At 42.1% G+C, this 26,094-nt stretch overlaps 1 protein-coding gene across 1 annotated transcript in view; it reads right to left on the bottom strand.

The window, feature by feature from the left end:
* LOC103178425 (solute carrier organic anion transporter family member 4C1-like) overlaps positions 1-25,468 on the bottom strand; it is a 47,682-nt gene extending 22,214 nt beyond the window's left edge. The window contains exons 1-7 of the mRNA XM_007893154.2: positions 25,187-25,468; positions 22,550-22,813; positions 17,737-17,931; positions 14,382-14,478; positions 11,677-11,798; positions 6,045-6,160; positions 263-407 (exon numbers count right to left, since the gene is read on the bottom strand). Coding sequence (XP_007891345.2) covers positions 263-407; positions 6,045-6,160; positions 11,677-11,798; positions 14,382-14,478; positions 17,737-17,931; positions 22,550-22,813; positions 25,187-25,430 — 1,183 coding nt within the window. The 5' untranslated portion in view covers positions 25,431-25,468. The remainder of the gene's footprint in view (positions 1-262; positions 408-6,044; positions 6,161-11,676; positions 11,799-14,381; positions 14,479-17,736; positions 17,932-22,549; positions 22,814-25,186) is intronic.
* Between the last annotated feature and the right edge of the window lie 626 nt (positions 25,469-26,094).

Genomic DNA, 26,094 nt, shown 5'->3' with positions numbered 1-26,094 from the left:
AGTTTCCCTTTAAACAAAAAGTGTTTGCGAGAGTCAAACACGACAATTGTTAACAACAGGTAACCTTTTGTTACATATTTTTGGAAATCCATTCCAAATGCCATATCTAACCACCTATTCTGTTGTTAATTGTTAAATACTGCTACATCAACTTCAGATGACAGCTTCTGCAGGACTGTGTTTTGATGCATTCCTCTGCTGACAAGCCTAGTGAAAAAATGTTCTTTTAAGTGAATCACTGACGTCTCTTGGAAGTGCTTACCTCCGAGGATGGCTGCCTGACTGGCAGTCTGCCCAAACTGAGTTTCCATAAATTTAGGCAGAAACGTTCCAAGGCCAGCGAGGCTCACCATTTCAGTACAGGTGGATATCGTTAAGCACATGAAGACTGAATTCTTCAGCATCATCTATGAGGAAAGTAGTCCATAAATTAAAGATTGAACAATTTAACATTTAGGCAACTGAAACAAATGCATCCAATAAAATAATAATAATAATAATGATTGTGGATTTTGTAGGCAAACAGCCATGAATTGAATGACCAATTCTATCTATCGGATTGTTGTCCAAAACACTGACAAAAATTCTCTTTAAGTAAACCTACAGGATATTTAATGTCCACTTGAACAAGCAGACGGGATCTCAGTTTAACGTGTCATTCGAAGGATGGCACCTAGAGCAATGCTGTGCCACCACCCCTCACCCCCAGCATTGCATTGGAGTGTCAGACTGAACCCACAACCTTCTGACTTGGACCGTTTTTTTAAACTGCTTTATCAACACAATATCCTTGTAACGATGGTGGCTGTTTGGCTTGGCAAGGTTACTGTAACGTCTTTGGACTGTACAATTCTGAGAATTCTATTGTTTAAGTGCTCATGGTTTTGGGAATGGATGCTTCCAGGATACTGGGAAAGCTGTGTTTCTCCTACCCCCTACTCCTACTCTATTCAATGCTGTGCTGAAAAATGAAGAGATACAACATTTAGAACTGACCGGAGATTACATCATATTTCTTGTTAGCTGCAATTAAATGTGGTACTTATTCTAAGCCACTGAGTTGGAGTAGAGATGTGTGACCAGAATTTGAAATACTCTCACAAGAGAAAACTAGATCTGGAATCTCAGCACAAATATGGGATGAATATCTTCAGGAACAAGGAGAGCCCCTGCAGAAATATGATGCAGGAGTATTCCAGTTAATTTATCATTTTTTTTTACCTGCTGGTAACTAGATGCATCTACATTCAGATCAAATCAGTGTCATGGTTGGCATTACTGTTGTAACTATTATGCCTTACATTATTATCTTTGTTCAATAGTCATTTTAAATATTCCTGTGCTTCCTGTGAAGCATTTTGAGACGTCTCAATGATATGATAAGGGTTAGGGTTATATCAAATGCAAAAAAATGCAAGGATTACTTTCTAATGTTGACCTCCTGAGAACAGGAGAAATAAGTATTTTCTGCTGCCAATTTTTTTTTAAATAAACAATCAGATATGTGTAAAAAGTTGTTGCCCTTAATAATGTATTCAATTGCCAAATGCTTTTCATTGGTTGTTAATTACAAATGAATATCACCTGCAATTCCCTCTGTAGATGTTTACACATGGTGCAAAATAGAATGTTTACAAATGTTTTACATGCACTGAATAAGAAGACCCCTTCAACTATATCATGATACCATCATTCAACACTTAAATCATCTCATGGAAAACAGTAAGCGGAGGGAATACACTGAGAAATGTAACCTGGAACACTTGCATATAACAGCAGGTAACAAAGCCGAAAATAGGTACCATGCAATCATCAGCAGCCATCCCTTAAATAGTTCAACTCTTGCAAAGTTATGGTGCATTGCAACGAGACGATAGATAAAACCCGGCTAGAATTACAATTTGAATCAACCAGTAATTAGCAATCAACCATTAAATAGTTCAGCAGCTTTGGGAGATCGCTCCATATTTCTTTTCAAGCAGATTGTGTACCAGCCTCTCTTTGCTGCCCCCTCATTATCATACATCTCTACCCACCAACTGCGGATTCTGGTGTATCTTACCCATGAGTCGTTGAAAAACCATGTTCTCTGTAAATCCCAAATCTGATATCTATAATATTTGGTAGGCAATCAACCTAAGAATCTAACCAAGAACAAAGTGTGCTCAATTTTGTAACAGATAATTATTTTGTGGCATTCTAGGTGGATGACCAAAATGTGAGGACCTAAATGTCTGCTATTGGGTACAGTCTCAGAATCCAATTGCAGAGAATGTGAAGCTGCCAGAGGCTGAGGAAGAGCAATTGGCAAACCACTTATTACTGAGGCAAGTAGAAATGCCAATTTGGCCCAATTGATCTCATCCTTCCAGAAAACCTACCCGAGACAGCGGACGTACCTACTTCATGGTGTGTGTCTGAGAGCACACATGATATATAGCAACTTGAGTAATTTGCATGAGTCAAGGTGGGACAAAAAAACAAATTCACTTCATTAATTTTTTCGTAAAAAGAAATAATCCATGGAGAATGTGGTAGTCCAGCCACGACTAATGTTGTTACTTCACAAGATGACAGAAACATATTTGAAAAGACAAATGAACATTCACGTTAAAAAAGGGATTTTTCTTTGCAAAGAAAACAGTGCAGAGAAGAAGGTACAGGATCAATGAAGAGATCCCGAGTTCCAATTTGTCAGTTTCACTGCAGGACCTTGAACCTAGACGCTCATGAAATTCCTTTTATCTGCCTTTTATCTACATTTGCCTTTTGAATAACAAATGAAGCACAATGGGGGATAAATCAGATAAAAGACTAACAGGCTAACAACCATGTCAAAGGATTTGAAACCTCTTAACCAAAGACTATAATAAGGAGGGGGCACTGAGGCTATACTCATCTGAATTCTGAATGTGCAAATTGCCCCTTCATAAAATAAACCCAGCAATTCTTTAACGAACCATAAAAGGACATTTTTTTTTTAGTGGGCTTGGTGTGTTTCACCCACAGAAACCCATCACCATTCTTAAGAGTATCCAAACCAGACAGAATTCCATACATCTTATGTACACATGGAAATTCCTGTTTGTTGGAATGGAATACACTCTCTCTCCCCATAAAGATGCATCCTGCTTATCTAATTCCAGAGAGCATCAGGCACAGATTGGCGAGAGCCAAGGCTTAAGGACCCCAAAGTGTGCGTTGGAGTGCTGCAGAAGTCTAACCAGCTAAAACCACATAGCTTGCCATTGAAAGCACTGTCGAGAAAGCTCACCACTGCTTGTCCAGTTAGGACCACCATAACTGTTAGGGCTTTGGCTTGCAGGGTTAACAGGAGCTGAATGGGAAGAGTCCCTGCCCTTCCAAATCCTGCCACTGAGCCAGACTAGGCTGCATCAGCAGTGCCTGGAGTAGTGATCTACGAGACAACACTGTCCCATAACAACCAAAATGAATTACTAGTTTTAGAAATAATCAAGCAAATGAGAGACAGGATATATTAGGATTAATTTGCAGGAATTTACTGCATCAGTCATGTTACCCAGTAAATTTAAAAGGCACACAGATAGGAGATGATCACAGATGGTGAAAAAAGGAAAACAAATGGATGGAGGGTAAGCCACTTACAAAGCTGCCTAAAATAGGTAGAACTATGAACTTTACACATGACATGGAGGAACCTGCATTCACCTAATGGATCTAATTTCTTGCTACACACTATTTGTCAGATTACAACAACTTGGATTTATATAGCGCCCTCCACGCCGGACGGCGTCTCAGAGTCTTCACAATAACAGATCCCGGGGCCGAGCAGGGGGAAGAAGGTGATCAAAGGCGTGGTCGAAAGGAAAGGTCTTTAGCCAAGTCCTGAAAGTAGGAAGAGAGGAGTAGAGGCGAAGGGAGTGAGGAAGGGAGTTTCAGATCCTCTGGGCATAGTGGCTGAAGGCACGGCCACCGAGGGTGGAGCGGAGGATTTGGGAGACAAGGAGGAGGCCAGACCCAGTGGAGCAAAGGCAACGGGCACTGTTGTGAGGAGAGAGGAGGTCAGAGAGGTAGGAGGGTGCAGAAGAGTGGAGGGATCTGAAAACAAGAGTGAGAATCGTGAAATTGATCCTCTCTGGGACAGGCAGCCAGTGCAGTCTGGCAAGGACTGGGGTAAACGGGGAACGGAGTTTGGTGCAGGTAAGAATGCGGGCAGCAGAATTCTGGATGACCTGCATTTTATGGTTGGTAATGGAGGGGAGACTGGCGAGGAGGGCATTTGAATAGTCCAGCCGAGAGGTGACAAAAGCATAGACCAGGGTTTCGGTGACTTTTGGGGTGAGATATTGGCAGAGACGGGTGATGCATCGGAGGTGGAAGAAAGCGGTGCTGGTGAGGGACCGTATGTGGGGGAGGAAGGATAATTGGGGGTCGAACCTGACGCCTAGGTTGCGTGCAGGTTTGGAGAGTTTTAGGGGCAGGTCGGGTAGGTGAGAACCATACGATTGAAGACATTGACGAGAGCCAAAGAGTACGGCTTCCGTCTTGTCAACATTTAGCTGAAGGAAATTCACGCTCATCCAGCTCCTGATGTCTGACAGGCAGGCTGACAGAACATCAGGGGACTGGGGGTCACAAAGTGAGGTGAAAAATAGAGTTGGGTGTCGTGGAAGTGTACCCCATGTCTGCGGGTGACATCCCCAAAAGGGAGCATACAGATTAGAAAGAGGAAGGAGCCAAGGATGGATCCTTGGGGTACCCCACAGGTAACCGGGTGAGAGTGGGAGAAAAAGCCTTTTGTGGAGATGTACTGCTGACGGTTTTGTGAGGTAGGACTCGAACCAGGCGAGTGCGGTCCCACTGAGGTGGATGTTGGAGGAAAGGTGGTGGAGGAGGATGGTGTGATCGACTGTGTCGAATGCGGCAGAGAGATCCAGGAGGACAAGGAGGCAGAGGGAGTTCCTGGTCACAGATAGAGAGGATGTCGTTTGAGACTTTCACAAGCGCAGTCTCTGTACTGTGGGCAGGACGGAAACCGGACTGGAAGGGTTCGAAGAGGGAGTGGGAGGAGAGATGTGTGCAAAGTTGATTGGCAACAATGCGTTCTAAGACTTTAGCGAGGAAGGGCAAGTTTGAAATAGGGCGGTAGTGGCTGGGGTTTGAGGGATCTAGGGAAAGTTTTTTGAGGAGGGGGGTGATGGCAGCATTTTTGAGGGGGGCAGGGACTGATCCAGAGGAGAGGAACTGATTGATGACGTCAGCCAGTAGTGGGCAGAGGAGGGGGAGCTGTGTGGTAAGTTGGTGGGGAGGAGGTCGAGGCAGCAGATGGTGGGTTTCATCGAAGTGACGGTGGGTGAGAGGGAGGAAGGAGAGATGGGGAGGAAGGAATGTAGGATGGGGGACGAGGTAGGAGCGATAATGGGGAGGGTGAGTGGGACGGAGAGGGAGTGGTGGTGGGTGGCAAAAGGCAGGAGGATGAGGCTGCCTGGTGGATATTATCCGTTTTAGTTTACCAAGTTCTAATGAACGCAAAGCGGTTAACTCCCCAGAATGCCTGAGCCAAAAAGATTACATGTCTGACCTTTTCTACCAGTGCAAATATATAACCAAAGATAAAAAGGAATAAGAATGTGCTGGGAAAGGGCTGATAAATGGAGCTGAAAGAAGACACAATGGTCTTCTTCTATGCTATAAACTTATATGATTTTACGGCTACCATCATTATGAATTTGCACTGAGGGGTTTAACACAGCAGCAAACAAATTTACGCTATGAATAATCAATGGTTTGTCTTTCAAAGTCTGCATTTTGCAGAAAGGGCAAATGTGCCTGAAGCAATCGTCACATTTAATTTTTGTTTTAAATATTCTAGATCAGCATCGTACCAACAGATGGGGGTTGGTGATGTCAAGGCATGTTTCCTCTCATGTTGTGTTAACCTGGATGAATAAACATGCTAAACCGTCTGACAATGTAGGTTGCATTGTCAGATAGTTTATCATGTTTATTCACCGAGGTGTTAATTAACTTGCGCAAGAAGTGCATCTCTAAGTGTATCTTACCATCAGTGCCATAGGGAAATCCTTAATACCATTTCCTATAAAATCCTTTGTAAACATTGCGTCTTTTCCATATTTATGGGCCCAAGACATTTTTTCGGCTTGGATTTTCTGGGTACCTGCAGAAGAAAAATTGTACAAACCCTGAGTAGGATCATTGAAGGGATTTTGTTGTAGTCAAACTTGATGCTCCTGAAAAATGAGCAACTGATAATGTAAAGGCTGGGTGGCCCCACAGGGAAACTGAACATCTATTGAAGTGCATTTTACAGTATCTGTTTTGTGTTCTATATGGTTGTACATTTTGCATTAGACTGGAGCAACTGTTGCTGTCTGAGGAATCGTAAAGTTCAAGTTCACTACATTTGCCAACAATTTTGTTAAATGGGTGAAATGGGTATCAGCCTGGGTGAGTCAGTGGCACACTTGCTTCTGAAACACAATATTGTGGGTTCAAGCCTCACGGCGGGACTTTGAGCTCAAAGTCTCAACTAGGGATGGCCAATTTCCGGCCATTAATATCAAAATAAAAGAGTGTGTCCATTTCACGCATGAGTAATGCAACCCGCAAGCTGGCCATTCCTTGTCTAAACTAAGATGTCAATACAGTGTTGGGGAGGTGAGTCAGAGGTGCCGTCTTTTAAATGAGATGTTAAGGTAAGGCCCTGTCTGCCTGTTCAAATGGAAGTTAAAAAACCCATGACACTATTAATAATAATAATCCTTGCATTTTGTTATAGCGCTTTTCACGTCGGGAGGATGTCCCAAAGCGCTTTACAGAACACACTGTAAAGTGAATTGACGGTATATTTGTGGGCGAACGCGGCAACCAATTGCGCACAGCAATTCCTACAAACAGTCGTAGATTGAAAATGACCAATTTATTATTGATTTTGGTTTTGGAGGGATTATTATTAGGCGTGTGGAGTCAGGAAACTTGCCCAAGATTTCGCTCGGCCTGGAATTGAACTCAGGTCTCTCACTTGCAAAGCGAATGCTCTAACCACCGAGGTACAGGACTCCACAAAAATACAGGACTATTCAAAAAAGAGAAGAGTTTCTCCCAGTCTTGTGGCAACAATCCTTCATGAATCCCCCAGGAGCCAAAGCCCTAATAAAAAAGGTGATAGTAGTTGGATAAGCAGCATAAAGTTGCCAGTTTTCACAATGGTAAGCTGCACACTTTTAGCTCGTGCAGCAGCCTGGCACATATGCTGGGATCCCCAAGCCTTGCCTCTTGCAAACCTAAACTCTCTAGTATTAGCTAAGCAGGTACATCCTGAGAAGGGCTTTAAGATGTCTTCCCTATGTGAAATGTGTTCAAAATTATTATTCAAAAATTTTAGTTCAAAATTATTATTATGGTCGATACGTGGTAACAAGCATTAAGCCACACTAAGCAACATTTTGGGCCCAGGATGTCCCTCTGGGTCAGCAAACAACTAGGTTCCATATCTCAACATCCATTCTCACTGTCCAATCTCACAGTCTCCTTGCCCAAGTGACTGGTCTGTCCTTCCAAGTCCTGCCAATGAGCCAGCCTGGCTGTGCTGTCATCAGTAGTGACCTGGACTACTGCGGACTCGCCTGACAACACTGTCCCATTACATCCAAAATGAATTACTGTTTTTGGAGATAATTAAGCAAATGAAAGACATAATAGACTTTGCAGTAAATCATGTTAAGCCCTTTGAGATTTTGAGACAACATAAGGCATTACATTAAATGCAAGGATTATTATTATCATTAACACTGCAGCAGATGTGCTCCATTTGACACTTGGACAGCTGGACATCAGGCTCCCTAAAGGAGCCTGTGAACAGAGGTAGTTAAAACAAAAAAAACCTTTAAACAAAACAGAAAGATGCTCTATGAGCACAAACCGTTAATTTGCAATACATACCTTAACAATTACCTTCCCTTTCATTTAAATTGCCAATTGTGGGACATCGGAGTCAATATTTTTTAGTTTGAGTGTAGTTAAACTACAATGACTTTGTAAGAACATTGTGTTACCATTGCTATTGAAAGATAAACAATCTTCATTTTAATTGTGTAAGATTTGAAGCTGCAGTTTAAAGTGTTTCCGTTGCTTATCTAAAATTATAATTCACGGAAAACATTACTGTTAAAATGAAGAACATTGCCTGATGGAATAATTATGCGCCTGTGTTTTCATCAGATGACTAAGGCCTGCAAAATATATCTCTGGAATCCATCAGTCACAGTTGAGATGAGTTTCATTTGTCTCTGTCTGGCACATATTGAAGGACATAAAGTATCAGGGCTACCTCAGGTTCATCACAAGCATGCATCCTGCTGGCCAAGATTAAAGCAATATTGATGATTCAAGGACAAGTCTGATTCATCCTTCCTTGCCAACTGAAGTTTATTCTGTGGATGCATACACACTTTACAGACCAAAACAACAACAACAACAAGATTCCATTTATAGAGCGCCTTTCACGTCAGGAGGACGTCCCAAGGCGCTGCACAGTTGGGTCATGACCCGAGCAGGGGGGAAATGGTCAGGGTGAGGGGAGGGAAGGGAGGGAGAGAGGAGGGGGGAAATGGTCAGGGTGAGGGGAGGGAAGGGAGGGAGCGAGGAGGAGGAAGAGAGTCGAGAGGGGAGCTGAAGGCACGGTCAAAGAGAAGGGGGAAAAGGGGGAAAAAGGGGGAAAAAACAATTTACACTTATATTAGAGAGAGGAAGCTGGGTGGTGGGTGGCCGAAAGCACAATGAAAGCGATAGGCCTTCAACCCGGATTTGAAAACAGAGAGGCAAAGGGTAAAAGATGAAGAGATTTTAGAAGAGAGTGGCTGAAGGTTCACTTGTTGAAGTGGTGGTGGGCAGTGGAGTGGGTGGGAGTTATGAGTCAGACCAGAGTTGGTGGAGAAAAGGGAGTAGAGTTGCAGGGTGGTGCAAGGCCATGGCGATATTTGTAGGCAAGGTAAGGATCTTAAATTGATCCATGAGGGGATAGGGACCAGTAGAGCTAGGAGACAGATAATGGGGATGATGGGCTCAAAGAGCCTGGTGGATAACAGGATATAGGCTGCAACGTTATGTATGGTTTGGAGTTTGTGAAGGATGCAGATGAGGAAGTGGCAAACAGGTTCACTGGAGAAGTCCAGTCTGGAGATTATAAAGATATGGATGAGTGTTTCGGCTGCATTGTGACAGAGGTGAGCAATATTGCAGAGATGGAAGAAAGCAGATTTGGTCAGAGCCAGGATGAAAGTTTAAATGAGAGCTAAGAGTCACACAAAGCACAGATTCTGCAAACACTCCATGATTTGAAGGGAGAAAACAGAGGTAGATATGGTGAGTTCCTGAGCTCAGGAGGTACTGACAAGAGCCGAGCAGGATGGCCTGTTTTTTCAATGTTCACTTGGAGAAAGTTACAACTCATCCATACATGACTTGATATCTGAAAGCAGTTTATCAGAACAACAGTAGATCTGGAATTGAAGGTGGATGCAGAAAGTGGAGCTGGGTATCATTCATGTACATAAGAAAGTGGACATAATGTCTACAGTTGATATGACTAAGGGAGAATATGTAAACAATGAAGAGAGGACCAATGATAGAGTCTTGGAGCACACTGTACATAACTGTGATATGAAAAGAGAGAGGTGAAGCCAGGTTTTATTCTACAAATTAATACAGCAAGGGAGAGCAGTTTCCTTTGGCGTAATTCATTACTCTGATACACTGTTGTGTATAATCTAATGGTGACTGAACCTGTCAAAGCTGCCATGAAGCTTCAGTTATCCTTAAGTACTTATAATCCTCAACATTCTTCAGAATACATGAATGATTACATTTCCAGGCATTCATCCGTAAATCAGGTCTGTTTTTGTGTTGTATGCAAAATAAACATTTCTATAAATGACTGAAGTTTATTAACTGTAATTTCTGCGGCACAATTTAGGTTGTACGCCTTGCCAACTGCAAGGTTGAGTGCAGTGCTGTAAATCATGTTTCTGTTGGCTGTTAGCCAGTGTCCCTGAATGCCACACGGTAAATCATTTACAAGCAGACAAAAGTCGCAATTAGGTAGTTAAATACAGCTTTCGCTTCAAGATTAAAGTTTGCAAATTGGAGTTTTCAAGGATAGAACAAAATTTATTTTATGATGCAGGGTATGATGAATGAGCTGATCATGGGCATTATTTTGTTGGGGAGTGAGAATATAAGAAAACGTGGAATGAGAAAGGATCATTTTGTCTACTCAGAGCGCTCCTTCCACAAATCTTGGAAAATCTACTGTATCATTGCCTTCTTCCATCAACTGTATCACTAAATCTAAGTGTGTCTAGATATTCCCATAGCACCTAGTGCCTTGACATGAGCCTGCAATTAGGTAGCTCTAGTTTTCCTTAGTGTTTTAGCCTACATTCAATGCACAGTCTATTCTGCATGTCAACAGCTTGTCATGTAAACAAGTTATCTTAAGAAATGTTTTAGATTTTTGTGAGGTCCCTTTAGCATAAATTCTACTTCCTTGGTCACCTCCCAATAATACTCTCGGTACTTTAACTAAACATTTAAATGGAACATTTAAATGGGAGAGGTAAGTAGTTTGTTTGGAGCTGAGCTGACTCCAGGTGCATGGCAACTGAATTTTGGCAACTGGTCAAACCTCTGCTCTCCATAGACCAGCAACTGAGCTAGGCAGGTCTGAGGTACTCCAAGGCTCTGCAACAGAACAGTCAGCCTGACTCCTTGGCAAATTCAGGGATTTATTTCTACTCAGCTCCTGTTAAGCTGCAAGTGAAACGTATAAAGGGCATGGTGGTCCTATCTAAACAAGCAGAACGAAGCTTGCTGAACAGTGCTCTCAATGGAAAGCTACCAGGATTTAGCTGCCTCTATTTCAGCAGTATCCCACCTCACACTCTGGGGGTCCAAATCTTGGTTCTCGCCAATCTATGATGAATACTCTCCAGATTTAAGTAAGCAGGGTGCATCCACAACAGAGAGAGTTGGCATTTGAATTCCAGACAGAGACATGTCAATGCGTCTTTTGCATATAATTGTGGAGCTCTCAGTTTGGTTACTGTTAAGAATGTGATGAGTCTGAGAAAATCAAGTGAGGAATTAAATACTCACAGAACTGCCGGAGGTCTTGAGTGTCTGTGGCTTGTGATGGAATAAAATTATTTTCCAAGATTCTTTGGAGTTTGGGGAGGAGGGGAATATGGAACTGGTCCTTTACTCTTGCTGCTTCCATGAATTTGTGAAAAGGGGGTTTTGTACAATTGTGAAATAGACCCATTGATACAAGAGTACTGGTACAATATCTAATATAAAATGCTGAAATTTGTGCTCTTCAAAGTCAGGGATGTTCATGGTAGAAATTAAGCACTTTCCCATTTGAGACACTGCATGCAAACCCATCAGATATAGCACATTGAGCCACATCTCAACTCCAAGCCAATCCATAGGAAATATACGTATATATAGGAAATAAATTGTCCAACATCAATTCACCATAACTTATAAAATATATGACTCAGGCAAACAGCTCCTTCAAATTATTTTAATTGTTTAGTCTTCTGGAAACCAGCAAGCTGTTTGCACTTTTAATAAAATGAATATTAATCAATAATAATTAGTTGTGAAATTTACCTGGTAGATGTTTTGGGAAGCAAGACATAGGCAGAATCAGACACCAGGCTAATACCCAGCACATTAGAAACCCAATCCACCAGGCACCAAGCCATCGAGAATCATTGATCTGTAAATCAACACTGAAAACAAAATAACAGCCTTTTAGTGTAAGAATGTATTCACAATATCACAACCTGTCAGCCCACCATCACCAGAACCCATTAAAAGCCTGAGATTTTCCATATTAACTGGTTCCATTTAAATGTTTAGTTAAATTAGCCTTTAAGAGTTCTGCTGAAGTACTCTCCTTTTCACCCAAAATAAAGTACTTTGTTTGAAAATAGAATGCTGTTGTGTTAAAAAATCAGTTTTTATTCAGCAAAGCAACAACAAAATTACATTTGTATAGTGCCTTTCAGGTCGGGAGGATGTCCCAAGGTACTGGACAGTCAGTGTTTCGGACCCGAGCTGAGGATCAGGATTGGGGAGTGTGGAGGGCAGAGGGGGAAGGAGGGTGATCGAAGGCACTGTTGAAGAGGGGGTTAGGAGGTCGCAGAGGTAAGGGGGAGCAAGGCCATGGAAGGCTTTGAAGGTGAGGACTAGGATCTTGAACTGTATCCTCCATGTGATGGGAAGCTAGTGGAGTTGGGGAAGATGGGGGTGAATGGGTTACGGAGTCTGGTGCGCAAGAGAACAGGCTGCAGAGTTCTGGATGACTTGCAGCCTAAGGAGGGATTAAGCAGAGATTAATTCCATTAAATTAATATGGTAGTGTTGAATAGAGTGCAATTCCAGTCCAATTTAGCGCCACTGTATGGAATTCTAGAGAGAAAATGTACTGTGGGTTAGAATAAATAATTAAAGTGACTGTGGTGGACTTTTGGAAAATAATTGACTTTTTGTAGTACAATTTGTACTGGCAGATAACCACAAAATAGTTAGAATCCTAGTTGCAGTTTGTTCTGTAGTTGTTTCAGTATTAGTGAAATTGCCTTCTTCCAACCTGTTCCATAGTGACTGGAATTCAACCTTTGGGTCTGTTATTAGCCATGGCAGATCTTTAAGCTAATTTTTCCCTACACCTTAATAACTAAGTATTTACATCTGTTTTAAACAGCCAATTCTGCGCCAGTGTATTCTCTGTATGAAGCAATCGTTTCTGATTATCTATAATCATCCAGTCAAACAATCCACGTGTAAAGGAAGGTAACAAAAGATCAATATTGCCGTAAGCTTGTAAGGTGCAGATTTGTGCTCCTAGATCATTGGTTTACAATATCATTGAATTATTTAATCAAAATAGCAATTCTTGCTGTATTGATGGTTCTCAATCTATGTTTAAGTATACTTTAATTGAATGCAGAGGAAATATCAGGTACAATAATCAAACATAGTTGTGGTAATCTTGACTTCTTGACTTTTCACTACTTGAACTAACTTTCTCTTCTAATTTTTGGTCTAACATTTGAGAAGAAAACAGCAACTAACTTCCATTGTCCAGAACATCTATACAATATACAATGTAGGCAATGGGGATACCACAATTTTCTCCAACACATAATATATTTTGTGTTGAGACAGATTCTTGAAATTTAGATTACGTTTTTAAAATCAATGTTACTCTTTCACGATGAACTTAGATTTTTTACTTAACTATGACTAATATTTAAACAAAATGCTCTACCAAAATGTTTTCTGCTACTATCCAAATTTGAACCTTAAGTTTTCCTTGAAGGCATTCCATTACAGGTTGTACGAGGCAATATTGAAATACGAATGAATGACCTTCTTGACTGTGGTGGGAACTCATTTAAAAATGTAAAACCAGATAAGTTCTCATCTTTTCAACTTTGTAAGATTTTTGAAAATTCCTGTACTTTATGTATATTGCAGTTAGTTGGTTAGATTAGTTAGTTAAGAAATACATGAGCTTTTTAAAAGTGTACCCAAAGGAATACAATAAATGCTTTGCTTCCTAACGTGCTGGAATGCTGTTTCCTGGTTACGCTAATTTAAAGCAGTCTGGGATGCTACCCCATCTGAAGGGCGCTATATGAATGCAGTTGTTGTTATATTCCAAAATTTATCCCGTATTCAAATTAGTTAGCTCCTGATCTTTCCAAAGACTTTCATGCTCTCGCATCTCCCTACCTGTCTGATTTGCTTCCCTCCCCCCCACTCACTGCCTCCGCTCGGCTGGCTCTGGCCTCCTGTTCGTCCCTCTTCTCTGATCCACCATCGGTGGCCACGCTTTGAGCCACTACGCCCTGAACTCTCTCCCTCAATCCCTCCGCCTTTCCCCCTCCCTCCCCACTTTCAAATCCCACCTAAAGACCTTTGTTTTTGATTGTACTTGTAGTCACCTCCCCCTCCCTCTCCCCCTGGCTCGGGGTCAGGCGCTGAGATGCTGACTCAGACGCTGCTGTGTTTAGCTAAATAGCAACTTTCACTTTAACTTCTAATGAATTACATTTTGTAAACAACAACAACAAAATTACATTTGTATAGCGCGTTTTATGTTGGGAGGACTTCCCAAGATGTTGGGGGCTGGTAAAGTGCTTCAAATAGTTTAATTTTAGGTCAAAGATGCATTATAAATGCATATTATTGTACATGTTATTATTAGTCTTCTGAAGTATACGTTATTCAGCGTGCCCTTCAGGTATGCCAGTCTTTCAATTGAGAAAATATGATGGGATTTAGAAGAATGAAAATTAACTTACTTGGAAACTTTGTTAACATCAATATAGACATTCAGCATCTTTCCACCGAAAGTAAAGCCAATGGCAGGCCCCAGAATGGACAAGCCAGTTCCAATACCTGGGAGATTTCACAGCATGGATTTATTAATTAGAATGGAAATTCTACCAAATACAAGATAAAATCATTTACTCATATTTCTATTTATAATTTCAGTTACTTGATATTTGCATTCTGATTAAATTACTAATATAGTCTAACTCAAATTTAAAAAAAAACACACACAGGGATTGTATAAAAGTCTAATTGTGCCAGGTATTTATAAGGAATCAACCATATTTATTATGACATTTTACATTCAGATACCACCAACATTTGGAATAACAATGAGAACAACCTTTTGATACTCAGGACTAGCTCAAATTCTTCTTAAATGTGGATGGACCATTATTAAATAAACATGTCAGGTCACTTCATCTAAAGAGATCTCTGCTGTGGACCAGCCATGAGGTAATCCCATTCCAGGACTGAGACTAACATTGAGAAACAATGGCGCTAATGTAATGTATTCTGAAGCTGCGCGAATATCTATATTCCTAACAATTGTGTCTTTAGAAATGCAGAAAATTTTCATCTCTAAACATACCGAGGACCTGTGTTCCTCTTCTCACACACAGCCAGCGGTCAGGATAGTTGTAGTGTTTACAATTAAAGAGGGAAAATTTGGTGTGCGGATCCTCAATCTATCGTTTCTTTTCTGTATCTATCTATAATATCTATCTTTTCCTGCTGTGCAAGACCTAAAGATCATACCTTCAGAAATAAAATAAGAGAATAGAAAGTGCGAGAGATTTTTTTAAAATAACTTCTTGCACACGTCTAACCTATTTTGAAACAGTTAGAATTATGTGGCAATTCAGGAGAATCCATTTCATCCTTTTTCTTTTAAATTCTCTTAAAATAGATCATTGTACAAAAGTCCTTGCTTTTGACGTAGCATTGACCTGGGCCAATAGATAAGTGAGGCTGCACCTTTTCTGCTACAACGACCCACGTCCACTACAAACCCATCATAAATGTAGTTTCTGGCCTGCGGGCCGCTCGTGCTGTTTACCTGATGTCACATTTGGCAGAGCGGCTCCCGATGCGCATGCGCAGTGCGGGTCAAGTGGCAAATGGGCTTCAGTCGGAGGCCCTGTTGTTGTGATTGTCTCTTTGTGAGTGTGTCTATGTCTCTTCTATGTGTATGTGTGTCTCTATGTGAATGTGTCTCTCTGTCTGTCTGGGTGTGTGTCTCTTTGTGTCTGTCTCTTTCAAAACACAAACCCGGATGCTCGAGCTTAGATGGCAGAAATCCAGCCTTATGATTCACCTCCATCTGTGGCTCGAGCACCTCCGCACCTACAACCTCTCCTTTTCACAAGCCCAAACTGACTTTTACTCCAAGGTCATCCTGGTGGCAAACAACAATCCTAAGACGCTACTTTCCACCATCCATCACCTCCTCCATGCACCCCCTCAAGCCTCCCCTATCCTCGTGTCAAACGGCAAGTTCGAAGAGGTCCTACACTTTCTCCCTACTTCTCTGATCTCCTCACTCCCCAATCTACCACACAGCTCCTCCACTCGACCGGCAATGGCCGACTGCTTGGCCCTCACACCCTCCGTCACACCATTGGAGGTTGTGCTTTCAGCGACTACGCCACAAAATTCTGGAACACTCTCCCTCAATCCCTCTGTCTTGTCCCCTTTCTCAAGTCTCGCCTGAAAACTTTCCTCTTCAACCGTGCTTACGGCCACCTCCACCCTTCCCGTGGCTGGGAGTCAGGCTCCACCACTGTTAAGCGCTCTGAGACGCTACCCTGTGTGGAGGGCTCTATATAAGTGCAAGTTGTTGTTGTTTATAAGTAAGTATGTCTCTCTCTCTCTCTCTCTCTGAGATTGCCTCTCTGTGTCTGTGAGTGTGTTTCTCTCTCTGTGTCTGAATGTGTCTGCGTGCAGTGCCGGCCCTGAGAGGCAGGAGGTGGTGAGCTCCTATAGCCTTGCTGATGTTCCCCCACCCCACCAAAAAAAAGCCACCGAGTTTTTTTTAAAAAGCAATTAATAATTATTTTGCAACAATTGTGTTACTTCCTTATGTTTAGGAATGTGGAGTCCTGGAGCTCAGTGGTTAGAGCACAAGCGAGAGACCTGGGTTTAATTCCCAGCAGATCGAAACCTTGGGCAAGTTTCCTTGCTCCACACGTCTGATAATAATTCCTCAAGAAAAAAAACAATAATAAATTGGTCACTTCAATCCACGACTGTTTGTGGGACACTGCTGTGCGCAATTGGCTGCCGCGTTTCACCGACAAATAGAACAACAAAATTACATTTGTATGGTGCCTTTCATATCGGGAAGACCTTCCCAAGGTGCTGGGATACACATGTACAGTCAATTCACTTTACAATATATTCTGTGAAGCGCTTTGAGATGTCTAGAAGACGTTAAAAGCGCTATATCAAATGCAAGGATTATTATTTATTATATAGTTTTTATCAATAAAGTGAAAAATGTAGCAGTAAAATATAGCTCAATAGCACCAATCACTCCATAAAATCTAACAAAGACCTCTGCAATCCCCTGCAAGATTCACAAAGTGCTCCACATTGTTTTTGTAAAAACATCCACACTTTTCTGTTGGCCCAGGCCATGACTAAAATGTCACATGGATCTTCTCGTTCTTTTCCTTCATCGAGCAAAACAAACTTGTCAAGCACTTTCATGTAAATATCATGTCAAAACAACTTGAATTTATATAGCGCCCTCCACACAGGATAGTGTCTCAAAGTGCTTATCAGTGGCGGAGCCTGACTACGAGTCGGGCGGGGGGAGGTGACCCTAAGCAAGGTTGAAAAGGAAAATTCTCAGGAATTGAAGAAGGTAAAAGAAGGCGGAGGAATTGAGGGAGAGTGTTCCAGAGTTTCGGGGCATAGCAGCTGAACGTGTGATCACCAATGCTGGAGCAGAGGGCGCGAGGGACAAGCAGGAGCCACTTGGTGGATTGGGAAGCAAGAAGGTTGGAGAGGTAGGGAGGTGCCAGGGAGTGAAGGGATTTGAAAACAGTGTAAGAATCTTGATGTTGATCCATTCAGTGATGGGGAGCCAGTGCAGCCTGGCCAGAACTGGTGAAATGGGGGTATGGAGTTTGGTCCGATTTGAATATCGTGCCCCTACTCCAAAAACAAAACAATTTCTCCAAAAGCTAGTAATAGTAATCTTTGCGTTTGATATAGTGCCTTATAACATTGTTGAGACATCTCAAAGAGCTAGTAGTTTACACTAGAGCAGTTCAATGTGCCAAACTTCCATAAAAAAGATACAAGGCCTTCACATACCTATATAAAGGGAACTCTTTTCATGAGGCACACATTCATCAATGGAGGCTGTCCCCAGTGTGTATAAAGGAACGCCTCCGACACCACACAACAGCTGCCCCAGGATAAAGATGTATAGGAAATTAAAGTTTGGAGACTCCCCCAAGTTGTTGTAGGTGGACAAGCTGCCATTGATGTTGGAAGCAGCACAAGTATCTGAAACAAAAAGAAAAACTGCATTTCCACTTGAAAATTATTATCACCTTGCCTGAATAGAAAATTAGCAAATAATTAATTGTACAGTTACCCCTTGGGTAGGCATCAATGTCATTTGTCCTACACAGAGCAGTGGAGATGAGGACAAGATGCTCAGCCAAAAAAACAAACAGTTGGTGTGCTGCCAATTAATTCCTTCCAAACAACTGTTGCGCAAATATCTGAAAAGAATTATTATTAAGACAAATAAAAACGGAATGTGAAGGTGTCTGTTACTGTGACTGTACAAATATTAGCTAAAAAGCGCAACAAGCTAGGGATGCAAATTATAGGTGGGAAGGTTGGATACACATTTGAGTTTTTATTTGGTTACTCATGGTAATCAGTGAAGAATTGCTTGGGGTATTTTCCAGGTTACGGTATATTGCACATGGTCTGTGGAGGAGCAGTTTTCATTGTCAAAAATGCTCTTTTTTTGTACAATGTTATGTTCTCAATATGGCCAATGGGATGTTTTGCTGTGACCGTGGTAACTTCTTTGCAGCTCCTGACTAACTAATTAAATTATTTCTCTGAACCTCTTGGACATCTGGAAATTACCATCAAACATTGAAAGAACTCTGATAACATCTGGCTCAAAGAAGTAAGAACCTTCAATTAGAAAATAAAGAGTAAGAAAACAGCATGCGCCACTCAAAGGTGGTAAATAAAGATGGTGGAATTTTTACATGGCTGATCAAAGCAGTTTCCTAGTATAACCAATATTCAAATAATAAAATTGACTTGATGCAAAATAGTGACAGGGAACACATCAAAGTAAGTTGCTGTGGAGAACCAGCTCCTTGAAAACAAAGAGAAGCAATTTTTGAAACCCTGTGTGATAAAGCTAGGAGGCAAAAATCAAATGACTGAAGATCAGAAACAAAGATCAGGAAAAAAGATGGCACATGAACTATCTTTGCTTTGATGGTCTCACAGACGGGAGAAAGAAGAAAAATGTTTTAAAAAACCCTGCAATCTCTCCTAATCTTCTGGGATTACACAAACTGCTGGCAAGAATCGAACCTGACAGACCACATCTCATCAAAACCCTTCACCCAGTTAGAAGGAACAGACCAAGCATTTTAATTGCAAGATTTCTCTGATTTAAAGAATAGTTCTATAAAGTTCTGCCAAAGTAGGGAATAACCATTAGATTTGTATATTCAGATAACTGAAGTGCAAAACATACCATTGTTATTGTGGTTAAAATAAGCATTAAATGTAATGAACAACTCACAGACCATTTGTGGGAAGAGAACAACAGTCATTCTTTGTTAAATTATAATTATCACGAGTTAGATATGATCACATGAAGGATTGTATTGAGTCATCCTGGTAGACAGAAACACAAAAGTATAAATAAGGAAGAACTTCAAGGTGAAGATTTCCTTTGAAGATGACAATAGTAACTACACAGGGTATTGCATCTGATATTTTTCACTCAAAGATCTTTTCAACTATCTTCTGCACTCAAAATGGTAATCACATCCTCTCTCTCCCATCTTTGGCAGATCCATCCGAGAAAAGTATTAAAACTGAAAAAAAGACAAAATGTTTGATGGTGGTGGGAGTTGGGGGGGGTGGCTACAACTTAGAAACATCAACTACCTTCAAAAACAGTAGCAAGAAACTTCACCAACAATATATACAGTCACACCACTTTACAGTATAACCTGTGAAGCTTTTTGAGTTGTCACGACCATGTGATAAAGCGCTTTATCAAATGCAAGGATTATTTTTGAAACTCAATGGACACCACTGGTGGTGGGGAGGGGGCTAGATGCAGCTGCCACCTAATGTAATTTAGTTTTTCAAACTAAAGATTGCAAATACTGTTCGATAGTTAGGTACTTTATATTAGCGGATATTGTGAAACGTTTAAAAGGTCGGCCCTATGTTACTATGCCTGTCAATGCTTGAGAACACACAACATCCACAAAATTGAGTGTACCTGATATATTATCCTATGTGAAGGGCACGACATGAATGCCAGTTGTTATTCCAGACGCAGGGGAATTTCCATGTTTAATTAGCATATAAAGCTGGAACTCTCAGTCTGGTTTGATTTCCCTTAAGCATTATGATACGTTTCCACATGTGTCAGTCACCCGACTGAGCAAAAAAATGTGAAAGAGGGTATTTGATGGATGGCCTGATATGCTGCATTCTGCCTCTGAAAAAACAATTATTCGTGCCCTGCCTGCTCTGCGATATCAATATGCAAAAAGAAATCCCCATTGAGATTGATCAGAGCAGATGTGAAGTCAGGCCAAGATGCCAGTGAGGATGCTGCCCAGCAGGTCACTGAGGCAGAGCAGCCTCTGCAAGCCAAGGACCGGTGCTTACAGAACTGAACGAACATGTTTCCACTGCACACAGTAAAGCGCAGTTTTCACAATGGTTGTTTTCAAAGGAACACAGTCTCATTATTTTTCAGGGTGATGAATGTCTATCTTTTCTACTGCAATTTTGAGGTCTGTTCAGAAACTGAATTTAATATTTACTGTGAATTCCCCCTCTCCTTCCACTCCTCCCATCCTGGGTCAGCTTGTGTCACCAGCTCGTACTGTGGACACTTGAAGACATCCTCATGGATTGAGATTTTTTTTTGAGAGGTTGTTACCCCCGGAAAGCGATCCGCTAATCAACTAACACCCAGAACTGATAAAATGAATATAAATATACAGAGATATGTAAAATAACTAGCATAAGACATTTTATTTTATAAATATATGAACTAACTAACAAAAGACGTCAAAAAGCAAAAAAGATTCTGGGGAGCAAAACAAATTAGTGCTAAATCACTGCAAAATACACAACAATAAATGTCGCGAGGACGTCCCAAGGTGCTGGACAGTCAGGTATTTGGACCCGAGCAGGGGGTTGGGATGAGAGGGGTGAAGGGCAGGGAGGTAGGGGTAGGAGGGTAGCTGAATGCACGACTGTAGAGGAGGACCTTTGAGACGTGCTTTAAAGGAGGCAAAGGAGGGAGTAAGATGAAAGGAGTGGAGCAAGTCGAGTGGAAGCGCCAAGTGGTGGATTGGGAAGTGAGGAAGTCAGAGAGGTAGGGAGGTGCCAGGGAGTGAATGGATTTGAACACTGTGGGATGGAGTTCCAAAGGAAACTGACTGCTGATGGTGAGTCAGGCGGGGGATGTGGAGCAGGCCAGAGCATGCCGAGCAGAGGGAACGGCTATGTTGATATGAGGTTAGCAGGTCACGGAGCTAGGAAGGAGCAAAGCTGTGGAGGGCATTGAAGGCGAGGATGAGGATTTTGAACTCTGATATAGGGAGCCAGTGGAGCCAGGTGAGAGTTGGGGGTGAGAAGGTCACGGAGCCTGGTGCGGCAGAGGAGACGAGCTGCAGAGTTCTGGATGATCTGCAGCTTGTGGAGGGAAGAGTTGGGAAGGCCGACAAGCAGGCAGTTGGCAAAGTTGAACCTAGATGTGATGAACTCGTGAATGAGGGTTTTGGTGGCCTGAGGGTAGAGACAGTGGAGGACACGGGTGATTTCCCACTTGTGCCGCATCCCGCTTGTGAGTCCAGAGTTGCTCCGCCCTCAAGTTCCGTTGAGTACACAGCGCGAGACCAGAAACTACAGTTTTAGCAGGTTTGTAATGGAGTGGGTGTTTATAGCGCATTCTGCGGAAAAAGAGTGGCCGCACTTTTCTATTGGCCCAGGTTGTTGGGTATGGTGGAAGGTATAGCTGGGTGGTGTGGCCTCAGGGGGAAGGTGTGGCCTGGGTTGATCCAGGTTTCTGTGAGGGCGAGGATATCAATATTTCCATCAATGATGACGGTTGACAGTGAAGGCTTTGTTGGTAAGGGAGCGGACATTTTGTAGGACAGTTGGCAAAGGAATGTGCGAAATGAGGGGGTGGGGAGGGAGGCTTGACAGAAAGGGTGGGAATGTGGGTGAGGGAGAAGAGGTTTTCTCCCAGGTCTGGAGCCAGGAGGGCTTTCAGTGATAATGGGTGATAATGGGCAATCAGTGTGGCTGCTGCTCTGACAGCCAACGGCGAGTACCATGGTGAGCCTGACGGAGGATTCCCAGGCTGGAGCAGAGGGATCTTTGGGATGGTCAAATGGGGATAGGAGGCCAGGAGGACGGAAGGATAGGAGGACAAAACAGGAGTGATGCAGGGTAGATGACAGGGATGGGGGCATTTGGGGGGAAAGCAGCTCGGATCGAGGGTGGCAGCTAACAACGTATCCGAGACCGGAGGCAGAGCAATTAGCTTGCAGGTATGGAGTCAGCGGGGGCTAGAAGAGACGTCTCAGAGGAGGGAGAGAGGGCAGGACACTTGTTGTATTATTTACCAAGTTACTCACCTGGAAAATAAAACAGAGAATTTCACAGTGAGAAGAGAGAGCAAGGAAGGAGATAATAGTAAAGACTATACCAAACCTAATTCCAGTAATTCAGAAGTGGTGGGTGAAAATTACGTCTCGTGGGGAGTTTTGGCCATTGGTTCAGGCGGGAGATTTTGAAGCTAGAAAGCTGAATTCATTTTGAAAAAGATCTAACACAACCACTAAATCATCAAGTTGAACAAAAACAAGTAATAAAAACGAACCTTTTAATTCAGCACCATATTTATATAGGCCATTGATGAATTGAGGTAGGCAAAACACAATGGATCCCAGTCCGAGCATGAAAGCAGAGAACGTCAGCCACCGTGGCTTGTGTCCTTTTTGTCCATAGAAAGCGACAAAGAGGCATAAAGCACAGAACGAGATGTCATAACTTGAAGATATAATCCCACTGTAGAAGCTGGCCAAGTTGTAGCGTTTCTCAATTGTTGAAAGGTTGATGTTCACCAACCCATTCACTATGATACCTGCAACCCAAAAATGTCATTATTTCTTCAGGTGAAACCAAAGTAGATTTCTTAAGGTGAAACAGTTGTGAATTAAGTGACCAAATATTTTATATATATATATATAATATATACACACACAGTGTAGAATAAAGAACTTACAGGTTTTTTTTAGCATCTCATCACTTCAGAACATCTCAGAACACTTCAGAACACTTTGCTGTTAAATGTTGCGACTGTGCAGGCAAAAAGGCAGTCTCGCAAAAGACTCGCAAACAGCCATGATTTGAATCGCCAATTAATTTGGAGGATTTATGGCACTATTGTGAAACTCCTTTCTCAATAGTGCCATAAAATACATAACCAAATACTGGATCTATGCAACTCCCTTATAATCATCCCAAATGATTCTGTACGTACTGCCTTCTGGGCAGTACTGCACATTCCTCATCTCACATGCATCTACATAAAGAATCAAGCCAAACTAATAATAATGATGCTTGTATTTAATATAGCACCTTATTACGTCATTGAGACGTCTCAAAGCACTTCAGAATATACTGTACAGTGAATTGACTGTATATTTTGTGGGCAAAAATCGACAACCAATTGTGGACTGCAGTGTTCTGTCACGGACACCTTGTGATTTTATTAATGCTCTACCTCATTCTAATGATATTTGCTGTAGATAGTTTGTGTGTACAGAGTTAAAATAAGCCACTTCTCTTTAAACTAAGTTATGTTCCAAGGATCAAAAATACAATTTAAAGAATTACTGCCTTGAAGACAAAGTCTATGACCTGGTTGCAACAAAAAGGCGGGAAAAGGTATTGAGTGATACATTGAAGAGGAGGAGAATGAAATTGGAGGGAAAGTGTATCGAGAGATACATTGAAAAGGGGAGGAATTAAAATTGTATAAAAGGAGGGGCTAATTAGCCTCGGGGACGCTCTTTGCTTTTAGTGTCATCCAGGAAGTACGTGCCTGACCCGAGAGCCTTGTTTCCAGGTCAGGATTGTTTTTTCTTTGTCTACTAACTTTGGGGAAAAGCTGCTAGTGTCATAGTTATAGTGTCAGGGTTTTTCAATTTATTAACGTTGCATTTATTGTATTGTCAGGCAGTGTAAGTAGGGCATAGGGTTTTAAGGACCAATAAAATACTGTTGTGTTTTCTAAAAAGTGCATCTTGAGTCTCTGTTAAGTTATGGAGGGAGGGAGATACACAAGCAGGTTATTGCTGACGTCAGCTGTCTGGTCGTGCAAAGGACACTGATTGAAGCATCCCCTTGTTATGATATCAAGCATTGGGACTACCTGACATTGTGTTAATTCTCATGTAGTGAAGTTTCAGAAAGAGGGAACTTGCACGTCACAGAGAAGAATCTATACAGAGGCCACCTGGTACACTGTGCACTTTACATAACCTGGGTATGAATACATTAAGGGGTGAGCGCCGTCGCAGCCCTACAAACAGTTGCAGATTGAGTGACCAAATTATTATCATTTTTTTGAGTGATTATTACCCCAGAAAGCGATCCGCCAACCGACTAACAACCAGGTTCCTACTTACTGCTAGGTAAACTCAATAAGCAAACCTGAACCCCCATGCCTAATGAAGGCGAACTCCAGAATATCACAGCACACAACCCAGACCTTCACTTTCCTCCATAAATTCCAATTAATTCTTTCTATTAAATTGTTCTCAAGTAGATACTTACCCAGTTCATATATTTTGAAGGAGTTAAATAACACTTCATTGCATTGGCAATTTTTTTGGGGGGATGGGAGTGGGGCGGAGTTGTTTTCATTCCATCATCGTAGTTATTACACAGAGAAGTGATAAATCCTGTAGCATAGTGGTTAGCACGTTCGCCTTGCAAACGAGAGGACCAAGGTTCGATTCTCAGGTGGGGTTTTTAAAATCGATTAGCGGATTGCTTTCCAGTGGTAAAAATCCCTCCCAAAATACTTTGTGAATCACTGCAGTGCACAATTGGCTGCTGCGTTTCACAGAATACCATCATTCCCCTTTATAATATATTCTGTGAAGTGCTTTCAGACGTCTCAATGATGTGATAAGGCACAATTTGAAATGCAATGATTATTATTTATACAACTGGTTTGTTTTCCATGATGATTTAATGCTTAATGAGCTTCCACTCCTACACATCTATTTTACGAGAGACACCAAACAGAAGTAACACCCTTTTCCAGCCTGAGAGTCAGACAGTGTCATTTTCAAAGACCTCTGGAGCATCAAGGGACAGAGGGCTAAGAATAGCCACCTGCATGGCTCCCTTCCAATAGGGCATTGGAGTGTGACAGTGGAGAGCGTATAGCAGAAAAAGGAGGAAACCTCAATAAAAAGTAGGGAAGAAAATAAAACCAAATTACCTTGAACAATAGCCAACAAACTGTAAAAAAGTAAATATCCCTTTGGTGTGTTGCAGTATTTAAGACAGTCTGGTGTGAAAGTTCCCCAGCCACATGATCCTTCCTCCAAGTTTTGACTTTCATCTTCTTTAATGCTAATCCTTTGCACAGGAGATGTGCTGGTTTGCCTTACATTCGGAATTTCTTCATTGCATACTGGGTTATCCGTTCCTTTGTCCATCGTTCGTAGTTGAAGTTTAAACATTGACCAATGTTGGCTGGGAATCAGTTCAATTTGAGACAGCAGGTAAACAGAAAAGCTCTCTCGTGTAACCAAGACTCAACTTAAAAGGATCTGATTCCTGTTACAGAAAGTTACCTGGTCTATCGACTGACAACAGTCGACAATTAGGGGAAGTTGATGTTAAACCAACTGTTTCCACCTGAAAGGAGCTGTTGGCCTGCACAGAGCCACCTCTCAAGCTGCACTGCTGTAGGAGGAACCTGGACAACGTTGCACTTGTTGGAACCGGAGGCGTGGCTCTGTGAGCCCGGGGAGGCAGTTATCACAACCAATAGCAGCGACGGTGGCTCAGTGCAAGGAGCGGCCCATTCAAATAACCAAAAGGCTCAGCAATCAACACCCCCCTATACATTGACACAACCTACACACCCACAACACTCTCTACACACACAAGATTCCCACGCACCAAGACCTCCCCGCCCACCGAGACCCCCCCCACCCACCGAGACCCGCCCCCCAAGACCCCCCCATCCACTGAGATCCCCTATGCATCGACACCCCCTACGCACAACAAACAACCCCTACACATCAGCGCAACCTAACATCAACACCTTCTACACACAACAACTCCTACACACAACACAACCTACACACACAACACAACCTACACACATAATACCACCTA

This window comes from Callorhinchus milii, unplaced genomic scaffold (genome assembly GCF_018977255.1).
Source record: "Callorhinchus milii isolate IMCB2004 unplaced genomic scaffold, IMCB_Cmil_1.0 Scaffold1, whole genome shotgun sequence".
In the NCBI taxonomy this organism is placed as follows: domain Eukaryota; kingdom Metazoa; phylum Chordata; class Chondrichthyes; order Chimaeriformes; family Callorhinchidae; genus Callorhinchus; species Callorhinchus milii.
The sequence above is the reverse complement of the archived record's forward strand: the minus strand, read 5'-3'. Positions and strand labels throughout refer to the sequence as shown.